Source organism: Barbus barbus (assembly GCF_936440315.1).
Source record: "Barbus barbus genome assembly, chromosome: 16".
NCBI classification, from domain to species: domain Eukaryota; kingdom Metazoa; phylum Chordata; class Actinopteri; order Cypriniformes; family Cyprinidae; genus Barbus; species Barbus barbus.
The window spans coordinates 4,529,884-4,545,395 of record NC_136744.1 but is presented as its reverse complement, the minus strand read 5'-3'; the positions used below and the strand labels follow the sequence as shown (position 1 = coordinate 4,545,395).

At 37.6% G+C, this 15,512-nt stretch overlaps 1 protein-coding gene across 2 annotated transcripts in view; it reads right to left on the bottom strand.

Moving 5' to 3' along the window:
* Positions 1 to 15,512, bottom strand: part of LOC306882813 (CUB and sushi domain-containing protein 1-like) — a gene marked incomplete at its 3' end in the record, with an annotated part of 412,841 nt that overhangs the window by 149,178 nt on the left and 248,151 nt on the right. For both annotated transcript variants that reach the window (XM_079437723.1, XM_079437724.1), the window contains exons 22-26: positions 13,752 to 13,908; positions 12,469 to 12,660; positions 9,428 to 9,554; positions 7,221 to 7,423; positions 6,324 to 6,515 (exon numbers count right to left, since the gene is read on the bottom strand). In XM_079437723.1, coding sequence (XP_079293849.1) covers positions 6,324 to 6,515; positions 7,221 to 7,423; positions 9,428 to 9,554; positions 12,469 to 12,660; positions 13,752 to 13,908 — 871 coding nt within the window. The remainder of the gene's footprint in view (positions 1 to 6,323; positions 6,516 to 7,220; positions 7,424 to 9,427; positions 9,555 to 12,468; positions 12,661 to 13,751; positions 13,909 to 15,512) is intronic.

Below are 15,512 nucleotides of genomic sequence, written 5' to 3'. Positions count from 1 at the left end.
GTACAGTGATGGTTTTAGATTTTGATATAAATTGCTTTGCGAAAGTATTCAGTTCTCTCAGTTTGGATTGAGACCGTCCGTTGACAGACATTTTCATGTTACTCAAGAAATATTTGATTGGTTTAAGTCTGGCCTCTGGCTGAGTCGTCTCTCAAAGACATTCACAGAGTCGTACCTAAGCCACTCTTGCATTGTCTTGGCTGTGTGCTTAGAGTCATTGTCCTACTAGAAGGTGAACGTTCAGTCCCGTCTGAGCTCTCTGGATCAGGTTTTCATTAAGGATATTGTGCTGTGTTCAGGTTTCTGTTGCAGTCAGGTGCAGTCACCACCAATCCAGGCTCATTGGAAACCCATGCTTTCCTTGTGGCGACGTTTCTGCAACACCGATATTACATACCTTACTGCGTGTTTTGCTGCAGTTCCAAAGTAAAAAGTCCAGAGAGTGGCACTAAAAAATCAATGATGTTTTTATTATGTTGGTACAGGCACGTATTGCTGCATTCTTATTACGTTGGTTCAGGTATGCATTGTGGCAGTTCAGAATTTAAATGATCGCTGTAAAATGTAAATTGTCACTAAACGTTAATGCTTCATCGTGTTGGAAAATAACATACACCAAACCCAACCCTAAACCTACCCAACAGTGTTAACAAATGCAAAATGATACAAAATCACATTCGTTGATGCAACCGTGATATTTTACTTTCTTATACGCAGGTTTGAGCTGTTTTGTCAAACCTTAGTTTCACAGGATTTGTACTGAAGCACTTCACCTTACAAGTGCAATGTTGTATCATGTGAGCTACCAAGCAAACTGTATTGGAAACTCTGTCCTGGTAAATCATACTTTGTCTGAAAAGGATTAAAAGTTTTACCGCCTCTAGTGTTCATTTCAACTGGAAACTGCAGCAATTTGTAGGCATAGGTACATTTTTTGAGTTCTGCAGAAATGTAGGTAGAGGCACGTATTTCCAATGAGCCTGGATAGGTCACCTCCATGTTTCACCAGTGATGTGCCTTGTTTACTCCAGATATGATGCTTGAAATTGAGGTTCATCAAAGCAGAGAATATTGTTTCTCATAGTCTGAAAGTCCTTTAGGAACTTAAAGCAGGTTTTCACGTGTCATGTCCTGAGGAGAGGACTCTTAGCCATAATTTGGCTTTGGTTTTTGCTCTGATACACTCTTAAAAATAAAGGTGCTTCACGATGCCATAGAATAACCTTTTTGTCTAAATGGTTCCATAAAGAACCTTTAACATCTGAAGAAACTTTTAAAAGGTTATTTGTGGTGAAAAAAAGGTTCTTCAGATTATAAAAAGGTAAGGAAGTGATGGTTATTTCAAGAACCTTTGACTGCATGGTTCTTTGTGGAACCAAAAATGGTTCTTCTATGGCATTGCTTGAAGAACCTTTTGAAGCACCTTTTATTTTTAAGAGTGTATGGATTAGACCTGTTATACCTTAAATATACATGCTAGACCTTACAAAGACAACTGTCTGCCTTTGCAAAACATGTCCAATCAAATTAATTGTGATGGACTCCAATCAAAGTGCAGAAACATCCTAAAGATGACCAAGAGTAATTATTTAAGTTTTAATTTTTGGTCACACTTTATTTTAAGGTCCAGTTCTCACTATTAACAAGAACTTTTGCCTCAATAAACTCCTAATTTGCTGCTTATATATACAGTGCCCTCCATAAGTATTGGAACAGTAAATACAAAATTGCTCTGTTGCCTGTGGAGTCAAGACATTTGCAAATATGATTAAAAGATGAATATGAGACAAAACTACAGAATGTCACATTTTACTATTAGCCGTTTCAACACATACATGTTTTACCAAATAAAAAGAACAGCACTTTTAGAGTTCATCCCATTCATTGATGTGAGCATAAGTATTGGGACAGTTGAACATAAGGCAGATATAAAAGATTAAAAGCTATTATTTAGTTGCAGATAGACATCACCTTGGTCTCATCCTTTGAAATGCTTTTCCCAGCCCAATTCCAATTGTTGCTTGTTTTGGGGAGTTTCTGCCTTTACTCTCCTCTTCAGCTGGTGAAATTCATGTTCAATCGGATTTAAATCTGGAGATTGACTTGGGTAATCTAAGGCTTTCCATTTCTTTGCCCTTATAAATTCCTTGACTGAACTGGCTGGGTGTTTTGGGTCATTGTCCTGATGCAACATGAAGCACTTCTCAATGAATCTGGTGGCATTTTCTTGAATACTGGTAGGCAAGATGGTTTTGTACTCTTCCAAATTCATTCTGCTACTGTCATCATACATTAAGTCATCAGTAAAGTTGAGAGGGCCTGTTCAAGAGGCAGCCATGCATGCCCATGCCCATGCCATGACAACACCTCCATCATGCTTTACAGATGAGGCTGTATGCTTGGGATCATTGCAGTTCCCTTTTTATCTCCACATTTTTGCTTTCCCATCACTTAGGTAAAGGTTCATCTTTGTCTCATCGGTCCATAAACACAGTTCCAAAACTCTTCTGGCTCACCTTTGTGCTTTCTTGCAAACTCTAATCTTGCCTTTCTTTCTATGGCGCTGGTCAGAGGTTTGCATCTTGCTGTGTAGCATCTGTAATTCTGTGTCAAAGTCTCCTGAGGACAGTAAATTGTCAGAGCATCACCCCAGCTTTCTAGAAGTTGTTGGTGATTTTACAGACCTGTCTTTTAGGATTCATTTTCATAGCTTTTATGATTTGTCTCTTTTATGATATGGTTGTATCTCTTTATTAGTTCTACTGAATCTTAGCACTGCGTTCGACACTATCGACCACAACATTCTTTTAAATAGACTAGAACACTTTGTTGGCATTAGTGGAAGTGCATTAGCATGGTTCAAATTGTACTTATCTGAAAGCCATCAGTTCGTAACAGTGAATGAAGAGGTATCATATCGATCACAAGTGCAGTACGGAGTACCTCAAGGCTCAGTACTAGGGCCGTTACTTTTCACGCTTTACATGTTACCTTTGGGAGATATTATCAGGAGACATGGTGTTAGTTTTCACTGTTATGCTGATGATACTCAGCTCTATATTTCTTCTCGGCCCAGTGAAACACACCAAATTGAGAAACTAATGGAATGCATAGTCGATATAAAAAACTGCATGATGAGTAACTTCTTACTGCTAAATTCTGGGAAAACAGAGGTGTATTTTAGGTGTAATTATTAGACCTAAAAACCCCACATGTAATAACCTAGAACACTATCTAACACTTGACGGCTGCTCTGTCAATTCTTCTTCATCAGTTAGGAACCTAGGTGTGCTGTTTGATAGCAATCTTTCATTTGAAAGTCATGTTTCTAGCATCTGTAAAACTGCATTTTTCCATCTCAAAAACATATCTAAATTGCGACCTATGCTCTCAACGTCAAATGCAGAAATACTAATTCATGCGTTTATGACCTCAAGGTTAGACTATTGTAATGCTTTATTGGGTGGTTGTTCTGCACGCTTGATCAACAAATTACAGTTGGTCCAAAATGCAGCAGCTAGAGACCTTACTAGAACCAGGAAGTACGATCATATTAGCCCGGTTCTGTCAACACTGCATTGGCACCCCATCAAACATCGTATAGATTTTAAAATCTTGTTAATTACTTATAAAGCCCTGAATGGCTTAGCTCCTCAGTACTTGAGCAAGCTCTTATCACATTATAGTCCTCCACGTCTGCTGCATTCTCAAAACTCTGGCCATTTGATAATACCTAGAATATCAAAATCGACTGCGGGCGGCAGATCCTTTTCCTATTTAGCATCCAAACTCTGGAACAATCTACCTAATACTGTTCGGGAGGCAGACACACTCTGTCAGTTTAAATCTAGATTAAAGACACATTTCTTTAACCTGGCTTACACATAACACACTAATACACTTCTATTATTAAAATCCGTTAAAAGATTGTTAGGCTACATTAATTAGATCAACCGGAACCAGGAACACAGAATGGCATCTACGCTAAGATTTGTCTGTTTCTATTCTGTTTCTCAGTCCGTGTCCGGATCAGATGGTGGATCGGCGCTGGGAGATGATGTATGTGGCCCTAATCGTCGGCGGAGGCCGGACACCTGGATGAGCCTGGGACATATCCCCAGTCACCGTAGCCACCCGATCCGGTCCGTATCCAGATCAGATGGTGGATCAGCACCCAGAGACGACCTCTACAGCCCTGAACGTCAGCGGAGACCAGGACACCGAGATGAACACCAGAGACAGATCCCCAGTGAGGACCCCGCCACTTAGACAGCCATCGGGAAAGACCACTGGAACCAGTTGAGCCCTTACAATCTGACTTTGCTGCAGTTGGAACTGAACTGCTGGTTGCTTAGTTGGGGACATTCATTTCCAGCGATATCGTCAACCTGATTGCAAAGACACTATTTAAACTGAACTGAGCTGGATGATGACATCACTGAATTCAGTAATGAAATGCCTTTAACTGAAAATCTTTTTTTAATCTTTTCATTTTACATTATTGACACTATTTTCCTTTTTTGCTATTGTGCAGTTGCTTTGACACAATTAACATTGTTAAAAGCGCTATATAAATAAAGGTGACTTGACTTGACTTGTCTGTCATCAACTGCTGTTGTTTTCTCAGCCGATCAGGTCGTTGTTGGTTGCTGGTGGTTTCCAAACTCTTGATTTCTTCATGCCCTTTGTTTTTGCTAGAGCTCTAACTGACTTCCTCTTTTCTTTTAGCATCCAAATCACTTGCTTTACTCTCAAAGTCAGGTCCTTCGTCTTCATCCTGGTTTGTGTGTGTCATCATCGAATGCAAGATTCAGAATGCAGAAGTAATGGATATAACTGATACGACACATTCCCTGCTTTGAATATCTGAAGAATTAATGCAACAGGACACAGCTGATCACTTAGAAAGACCCGTGAGGCAACTGTTCCAATACTTATGCTCACATCAGATAGAGGGATGAAACTCTAAAAGTGCTGAACTTCTTAGCTGGTAAAACATCTATGTGTTGAATCACCCAATAATAAAATGTGACATTCTGTAGTCTTGTCTCATATTCATCTTTTAATCATATTTGTAAATGTATTGACTCCAGAGCCAACAGAGCAATTTTGTCTTCACTGTTCCAATACTTTTGGAGGGCACTATAGTTAGTAAGGTAATTGTTAAGTTTAGGTATTGGGTAAGATTAGGGATGTAGAATATTGTCATGCAGAATATGTGCTTTATAAGTACTAATAAACAACCAATATGTTAATAATAGGCATGCTAATAAGCAACTAGTTTATAGCGAGAATTGGTCTTTATACCAAAGGGGGTAACACTTTATTTTAAGGTCTCTTAACTAGTTGCTTATTAGGGGAAAGGGAAAGGGAAGAGCTGTGTGGCCAAGTATGGTGACCCATACTCTGCATTACACACAGTAGTGAACATACACCTGGAGCAGTGGTCAGCCATTGCTGTGGCGCCCGGGGAGCAGTTGGGGGGTCGGTGCCTTGCTCAAGGGTCTCACCTCAGTCGTGGTATTGAGGGTGGAGAGAGTGTTGGTTATTCACTCCCCCACCTACAATCCCTGCCGGACCTGAGACTCGTGTGTCTTGGACACCAAAGACATGTGTCTTATCCACTGCGCCATCACCACCCATATTGTAGTAATAGCATGCATATTACTAAAATATTAGCCATTTATTAGTAGTAATTAAACACATATTAATGCCTTATTCTACATACCTAATCCTACCCAATACCAACATTTAACAACTACTTTACTAATTATTAATAAGCAGCAAATTAGGAATTTATTGAGGGAAAAGTCGTAGTTAGTAGTGAATAAGTGTTCCCTATTCTAAAGTGTTACCCTGAAGTGTTACCTAATTTTGTAATACATTGCAAAGTTAACCAAAATCTGTTTCCAGCTTTGGCATTATGGGCTATGGAGTCAAGTTTGAAAAAGTCATATAAAGCATTTTAGCATGACGCTGCAACATAAAAAAAAAAAAGTTTCAGTACTTAAATCTAATGTACTTCAGAGAAAACTATATTATCATATAAAATATGTAAAAATATTGGTACCATATCAATGAAACAAACAAACAAACAAGCAAACAAACAGTGGTTCTGTTGTATCATCTGTATTTCTAAAGTATCTTTGCTTGCGTCTGTAATTAATCACTCTAACTCAATGTATTTCATTGACAGCTGTAATTTATATTAATATTTCACTTTTCAAATTAAGTAATGTATTTAACAGCGTATCAATTTTTTTACTCTGTAAGGAGCTTTCCAGTAAGGAAACTAAAAAGCACAGAGTCAAGTCGGATCTCACCGATGCAGGTGGGTGGGTCCGGCTGCCAGAAAAATCGGCTGTTGAGCTGAACGCAAGTGATTTCAGACACTCCTTGAATCTGGTATCCAGGGTCACACTGAAAGAAAATGGTGTCGCCAGGCTCCCTGCTGTCTCCGTAGCGTGTCCCATTTTGAGGGGTCCCTGGGTCGTTGCAGGTCATGGCAACTGTAGCTGAAATAAAAAGATACATTTTGAATCAGCTGTGGATCAGTGAGACATTAGAGAGAGCGGAAAATCACTTATTCAAGAGAAAATGGACCTCTGCTCTTGACTAAATATGCCAAGTCGCACAGCAGCTAACATATGCGATGGTGTTAAACTCATGTTTATGGAGATTGTAATTTAATTATATTTCATCAATCATATCATATTACTATCAAAAAGTCAAATAAAATATGCAACAGTTTCTGCTCTCTTAACAAAAATATGCTCCATAACCACTTAAAAATACATAATGTATAATAAGAGCAGAGAGATGTGAGGAAATTAACAAGAGAGAAAGGCTTCGTTATAACAATAGCTTACTACTTACTGAATGTTGCACAGCAAACACTATACTATACACTACACTGCCTGCCATTGTATTTAGATGACAAACTTATCATCTTGGAAATACAATTATTGTAAAAAAAGAGCCAAGAAAGAATGGTATGCTGATACAACATTACTAACACTAGTTATAGAAAATCAAGGTGAGCTCAGTGCATTGTAGAATGGAGTATTCCATGCAGCATGCTAGGTTGTACTGCACATCCAGTTGCCATGCGTATTGAAAAGCTGCATACAATATACAGTATGCATACTGCAAAGATATATACTAAAAGTAATATGCTAGTATGTTGTTCTGAACACAGTCACAGAGAAGCTGATACATACTAGAGAACTGGATGGAGAAACCAGACTTGCTAATGAAGTAATCGCTGTCAAACTGAAGCGTGAGGATGTTGAAGGTACTGTGAGTGTCTTCGGGTAAAAGCGATCCACTCCACTCTTTCAGCAGAATGCCACTCTTCGCAGGTCCATCCCAAACCTTCAGAATGTCATGGTCCACTTCCGTGTCAAAGACTATGAAGTGGAGGCTGAGAAGATCAAAAATAGTGAGAATGTTCAATGTAGCTATATTTTCTTTCAAGGACATTAAAAAATATTACATGCATAATAATAAACACAAAGCATCTGCAAATTAAAATATAATTAAGCAACAGTAAACTTATGGCTCTCTAGTTTAAAAATAAAACTGCATGCATCTTGCAGAAGAACATTGCTTGCTTTGTTTCGAGTATGCTCCTTGAATGTGGTTCGAGGCACAGATATAGATCTTAACAGTGGATGGACAATTGAATAACATTATTGTTTTTGTTGTTTTTACAACAGGTGACGCCCGAATTTGCCATTTTGAATGATCATCATCATCATGACAAATAAACATTCAGCTTCATGCTACCCACAGCTGAATCTACATTTCTTTGTGTACGGATATGACGTAACAAGCAATTTCCTGTGAAATGCATTTTGAAATCTCTAAAATATAAATTATTATAAGCTTATCAAAGTGTATTTGGATAAAGAGTAAAGACTCTCTTATTAATAATGTTTTTTTTGTGAAAAAAAAAAGTTACAGGCTAGTTTTAAAAAGTTGTTTCACAGAAGAAGCAGGTTTAAATGCTGAACTTTACATAATACAACCTTGTATTTTAAAAGACTAAGCAAAATTTGACCTCATTAATATGTCTGGATCATCTTTGCCAATACTTACTAAATGCATACAAAACATATTTTCCTCAGCACTGAACTGATCAAACCAAAAGGCCTTCAGAATATATTTATTCCTATACTGAGCCACTGGGATTTATATTAGTTACACTCAACAGGGCGGTAGTCTGACCTCCTCGAGTCGAGCACAGCACTGCAGCTGGCATGTAAACACAGCACTGATCAACTTAAGTCACAACAATGACTGTCTCTGTGGGATGTGTGGGTGAACAACCACGAGTTCTGCTCTCCACAAACACAGCGTTATTCATTCAAATATATCCACAACGCTCATAAGTGACATTTCATTCACCAGCAGGGTCCTTTTTGCCAGCAGTGGAATTGTATTATGAATCTATATAACATTAGGTATGACAATACCTTTTCTTGCATAAAAATACAATAAATATATTATCAATAAATAGCTTAATTACACATTATTTATTAGTAAATTGTTTAATATATATTGTTTACATAGAGGTATTTCACTAATTTAAGTTAAATGTTACCAATAAAAAAAAAAATCCCTTTAACATGAAAATAAAATCTGAAGCAGGGTAAAACATCAGTCTGTCCTCTCAGTGCAGTCTTTTAAAAAATGTGAACAACTATGTCATCATACTAATGCAACACCCTCGCAACTGTACGAAATTACGCAAATATGATTTCACTTAATACATCTTGAGCCTAGATGATGTTTAAAAAAAAACGCAATTTACTGTGCAAACGTATGCTATGGAGAGAAGTCACAGAGGGGTGTCTTTCACCTGTGAGCTGGGAGCGAGAGATGGAGTGGAGTTGTAGCGGAGTGATTACAGACACTTTGAGCGCAGAGGGGAAATTGCTTGTTGCTCCACTCCACTCACATACTCTGCTCGCCAAAGTCAATTTTTTTCTGGCATTCGGTGCTTGGCGAGCATTCACTCTGGACCCTGGAAATAGTTTAAACACCTGCAGCATGCAAATGACATGACTCAAGCCCAATGGTATGGATTACATCCCACTCTTACAATGCCTCCTTTTATCTGCTCTTATAAGCCATATTCTCCTTAAACGGATCAACCGAATTGGCTTACCTGAGTTTTGCTCCATTTTTGAAGGCTTAACTGGCTTATCGCTTTTTGTGTCTCTATTCTCTTTGCCCTTTCACTAACCCTCCCCCTCTGTGTAACGGTAATGCACTTGTAGGAACAGATGCCAGCCAGTGGTAGGTCGCGCAGCGGGGTGAAATGCAATCACCATGCTCCTTTATAGGTTGTATGGGAATTATATGGAAATTAAAGAAGGGGTGGTAAAAACATAACATGGTTTGCAAGCAGCGGTTTTCGTACCTGATGGTTTTGCCTGTGTCCGCCTCAATGGACCAGGTGCAGTGAAGGTTGTTGTCATATGGGGCCGGGTAACCAGGAGACAGAATCCGTCCAGATGTGGCGTCGCTAATGTGTCCTCCGCACTCGGCTACACACACACACACACACAAAACAAGAATTTAAGTCTAGATTTGCATTTCCAAAAAGGAAATATCAGTGCTTGCAAGCAACAAGACAATAAATCAAGTTTTAATTTACTACAAAATTAATTATTATGAATTAATAATAAATCTAAGAAGAATGCAAATATAAGATTACATCATAATTGAAGGTTACATCTTTAATGTGAACCATGAAGCAGTGTAAGCAAAGGGGAATTTTTAGACTGTTTAGATTTTTAGCATTGAATTATAGTTCAAATATAAACATTTAAATGAAGCTGCATTGAAGTTAAATTATATTATATTATGGGTATGTTTAACCATTATGTATATAATGTAGCTTGCAGACAAAATAGAAAATGGGTTTATTATGTCGACTAATTCAAATAAATGCATACAGCACAATGTCGGCTCAGGGCAATATTCTCCGTTTTCCACACCATTCTCTCAAACTGCATCTTACCCAAGAAGGTTTAAGAATGAGTACAGCTCGGTAAAGACTGTTATGCGTCTATCCTAAAATACTCTCTGTGTAAGTATACAGCGCTGGGCCAACAGAGTAATCATTTACCTCATCCTAACCACAGTGAGAGACCATCTCTCCACTCCATTCCCCCAAGCACTTTATTTGCTCATGGGTCTTGCATGCAATTACTAAAGCTGAGTCTCGTAAGGACGTTCTCTTCATCAGAATTACAGTATGAAGACACTCTTGCATTCGGTTCACGCTCAGTATACCACACCGTTGTAGAAAATGCACTGCAATACCTTGCGGATGTCCATACTTCCAGGAAGTCACAGAGTACAATACTATAAACAGTTTTTTAATAATAATTTATTTGAGATCAGAAATGTGTGATTATTTGATGCATTCATTGTGGAGCTGTTTTGTGTAGTATGCAAAGTATTGTACTTTTTGATAACTTTGATTAGGCATTAACTACTACTATAACAACCATATTGTTCTCTAACTCTAACTATTCTGATCTGACGACATGATCTTTCCATCACACAATAAATTCCTTGGTGGTACCATGGTACAGTGATATATCAGTTTATAATAGCTAGTTACTTGATATACAGGTCCTCAGTTAATGTATCAAGGTATTTGTACATCAAAGTAGGGTACATGATACTTAAGGTCATATTTGGGCAGTTACTATACTAATACTTTACTATGATCATCTTCTTATTATTATCATCTTCTAGCTTTACTCATAGATTCTATCTCTAGCTCTCCTGCTTTGTTATCTGTTCCAACTCATCCATTTGCCAAAACATCTAGTTTTTTGTATAAATTTGTAATGCAACTTATAGTTGAATAAATATGTGCAGCATTTGCATAAAAGTAAAAAAAGGCAAACTTCAACTCCAATGTTTGTCTAAAGTCATCAGACTATGCAACTCTTACAAATCATCTATAGAGTCAATGGGAATGTTGTCTGGTTAAGGCGCCATAAGGCGCAAGCAAAATATGTCTGGTTAAGATAAAGCAAAATAAATCTCTGAGGGTCTGCATACAATAAATACTGAAATACTGAATATAATATCAGCTTTGGCAAACATGATCTTCACCTTTCTTCTGTGATGGTACATGTGCCTTGAGCACTGCAACGTAAATTAATCTATGAATAGTTCATGGAATTCCCTTTGCTTAAGTCCCATTTGCTGATCTCTCTCGGATTACAACCTGTTACATGAGTTGGAGAGGGCAAAGAATGGTGCAACTGCTGAACTTTATCATCAACCAAAAAATATATAAATGCAAGCCAAATATATGGTAGGGTAAAAGAGAACTAAAGGCCCCTTGGGCTAAACTGCATAACACTAGATAGAAAGAAACACCGCCAAACGCCTGTTTATCACCAAACACTGTAAAACTTTCCTGATCCATTAGATTGAATAATTTTGTGATTTGACAATCATTTTGTTTTATTATTCTAATAAAATTGTAAATTCTAAATTAATGGAGTCTAAATTCCATGGCACTTGTAACTGAACATATAATTATTTTCCATAACTAAGCCTTCGATTTTCTTTTAAAAGTCTTAGGCCCGGTTTCACAGACAGGGCTTAGACTAAACCAGGATTAGGCTATAGTTCAATTAAGACATTTAAGTAATTTTATTAACTTGCCTTATAAAAATCATTACTGGTATGCATCTTGAGACAAAACAAAGGCACTAACATGTTTTAAGATCAGTCAGTGCAAGTTTATTTCAATTGAAACAGCTCAGAATTACATTTTAGTCTGGGACTAGTCTTAAGCCTTGTCTGTGAAACCGGGGGTTTAAGTCTAAATTTCATAGCATTTGTATCAGAATATATTTTAGGTATTTAAGGGTTGTTTTGATGCCCATCCTTTCCAGTACACTGATTTTATTTTTATTTTTCCTTTTCACCTGTTTTTCACTGAAGATTTAGAAGTGATGACAAATGCTGACAACCAATTAAGAGATTCTTTGACAGGTTTCCGTGACTCCGTGAGGGATAGGAACTCAAGCCCTTTCCTGACAAACATTTAATAGCGAAGAGAAAACCTTCACTTGAAAGATCAAATGTGAAAAGAACAATTCTCTTGCAAAGTACAGCAAGGCCATCACTCGATATGAAACAGCTTTAGATGGGTAGATTATGGTCTAGGGCAGGGGTGGGCAAACTCGGCCCTTCCAGGCCAATTTCCTTCAGAGTTTAGCTCCAACCCTAATCAAGCACACCTGAACCAGCTAATCATTGTCTTCAAGACTACTAGAAGGCTACAGGCAGGTGCGTTTTATCAGGGTTGGATCAAATCTCTGCAGGAAAGTGGCCTGGAAGGGCCAAGTTTGCCCATCACTGGTCTAGGGTCTTTATATCATCAAAGTAAATTAATTTGTGTAGTTGTTGATGTTGTAAACTCACCAATACAAGATGGAAGTGGTTTGTCCCACACTCTACGGTCTCCACTGAGGCACGTTAGTGTGCTGCTTCCATGCAGTGTGTATCCAGGATTGCAACTGTACAAAACGTATGTATCCGCAAAATGGCCATCGTCTTGGATTTTGTAGCCATAATTAGGTGTCCCCGGCTCCTCACATTTGACAAGGTCAAAACCTGTAGAGAGGCAGGATCAAGGTAAGCCAATTTGAATGGTAAAAAAGACATCTGGCCACCTGAATTACCTATGCAGCCCTCAGGAGCCCACCTCAAATTAATACCAGCACAGCATATGCTCAACTCAAAAAGCATCCTTTCAAACACGCCGTCCATTCTACCTGATTCGTTAACGCACATTTCAAATGCAGGAGCATTTCAAGCTAAAGCCTTTTAAAAAAATGTAATCTGAAAACAATAAACCAGCAGAGCTGCTTTTTAATACATTTACTGTTCTCCTTCTTTTGGCAGGGAAGATGGTGGTAGGCTTAACGAGGAAATAATGAGGATATTATCAGACTGTCTCTGACCAGCAATTAAAACCGTAATATCTTGCACATGCTATGCCTTTACTGTTTTTGTTTCTACACCTTCTTTCTTGTAATTAGAGTAGTAGTATTTGATTTTTACGCATTTGCTGTCAGAATGTGTGTGTGAGTGTAATAATGATAATAATAATTGCATGTATGTATTTATTTATTTAAATTATTGTGCTTCTGTTTCACAACCTTTGTTTGGGAAATTTTAGATCATTTCCCACAGTTTAAGTAGGTCCTTTTAATAGTTAGCACAAACAGAAAGCAAAATGGCTACTGCATTTAGTGCATGCGGGATGTGCAAAATATGATTATTTTGTCAAAACTGTCAGCAGTCAGGCATCAAATTAATGTCTCAGAGTGATTGCAATTCAATAAATTGAGCTGAAAATCAGTTTCAAACCATCCTGAAACCACCATTCATTTCTAATCAAAGTGAAAGCTAGATTTGTCAGTGTTTACATTAAATATTCTTATTTTTACTATCTGACGGTGTCAGTATATTGATTGTGACTTTATATTGAGTGACAGGCAAGGAAAACACGTTTGGAGGGAAAATTGGAGAAGCAAGAGAATTCACCCAAACACAGGTGAATACCACTAGACATGTTTATAAGATTCATTCAGAAGAGTTACTTTACATATAAAGCTGTGTTTGTGCACTTCTGTAGCTGTTTCTAAAGAATTACTGTGCGGTTAATGGATGGAGCCTTATTGGCGTTTCATTTAACTTACTACTATACGACAGCTTGAATCCTTTGCTGGTACCGGTACCATTGCTGTTAAACTCCATCCAGAGATGGTTGGACGTGCTGTTGAGGATGACATCAGACATGTCGTTTTTTGTAAAATTGCCAAGGAGTCTTGAGGAACTATCTTGACCATCATAAACCTGTGAAAACCAAAGACCAAAAGAAGCAGGAATGTTTACTTGTTTTGTCAGCAGTCAGTCACAGAATTGCTTGTTCTGATAATATACATTGTGTTAAAAAATACAAAACAAGTGTTTTCTCAAAATATTGCCTTTTGGTGTCTGAATTATGTAACTGCTTTGTGAAATTGCATATATTTTGAAACAATAACCTCTGCAAAGAGAGGGTGGCAAACACTGCGGATAGGGAAAAATATTAAAGGTCATAAATCAATGTCAAGCAGCAGTTTTCTACTTTTCTGTGGCGGAGGACACTGTTTCAAGCTTTAATGGAAAACATCATGCGATTCCAGATTGCATGTGCAGAATTTGCCACTGGTCTAAGGACAGACTGTTTCCGCTGGTTGTCTACAATGGTGCAAACTGAGAAGAAGAAAAAAAGCCTCAAAAATCAGCTGAAATCATCTAAAACGGCCAATCAAGAACATCATTGATGAGGGAATAGCGGTTTCCTTACAAATCTTGCAAACCTTGCCAGATATACAAGTCTAAGACCTAATTTGCTGACAGATAAATATCCCTTAATGTTGACAGACAATATTTTGATGATTCATTGCAACAGAATCAATATTCGTGTGACACAATTGATGTGTTTGGAATTGCACCTCATTCTTATCCTTCATTTGTGACTTAATTAGTGGCCTTATTGGTCTTAAGGGACCATCTTTCTTCTGTGATGTACATGTGCCTTGAGCACTGTAACGTAAATTAATCTATGAATAGTTAATGGTGTCTCCAAGTCCCATTTGCTGGTCTCTCGTGGATTACAAACTGTTACATGTTAACAGTATTGCAGAGGTGTTGCAATCGCCAAACTTCATCAAAGTTCTTGAAACTCTATTTGGTGTTTGCGACATCAGAACTGACCACATTCACATAGAATTCAACTGATGTGGCCTTTAGAGTCTGAACCTCACTTTTTTTTTTCTTTTTTTTTTTCATGAATGAAATTAGTAATATCCTAGTATTTAATTCACAGTTTGATCCATTATGCATATTTACACAATCATTTAATATATAAATTAAAAATGTGTTCCCCCCCCCAAAAAAAGTATGTATGTATATATATATATATATATATATATATATATATATATATATTAGGGCCGGGACTTTAACGCGTTAATTTAGATTAATTAATTACACAAAAATAACGCGTTAAATTTTTTTAACGCATTTTAATCGCACTTATTTTTGCACCGCGGAACGTTTCTCACTGGATGAGTTTCGGCGGACCGATTATACTGGAGCACCAACTAGCGTTCAGAATTCCAAGAACGGAAAGAACGGACTTGCGTTCTCGTGGAGACCGGTCTTGCCAGGCTTCCTTGGAAGAACGAACTCGGAAGGACGCGAGAACACAGAACGCACACTTATGAGAACTGAGATGTACTGCGTTCTTGCTTAACTGACGCATAGTCTCAGCATAAGCAGCGACCAATGAACAATAAATATTACAAAATGTCATAACTTATTAAAACATTTCATACTATTATAGATATTACTTTCATATAATTGTATTGTTTTATTTTAGAGCGTTATATGTTTTACTGTTAAGATTCATT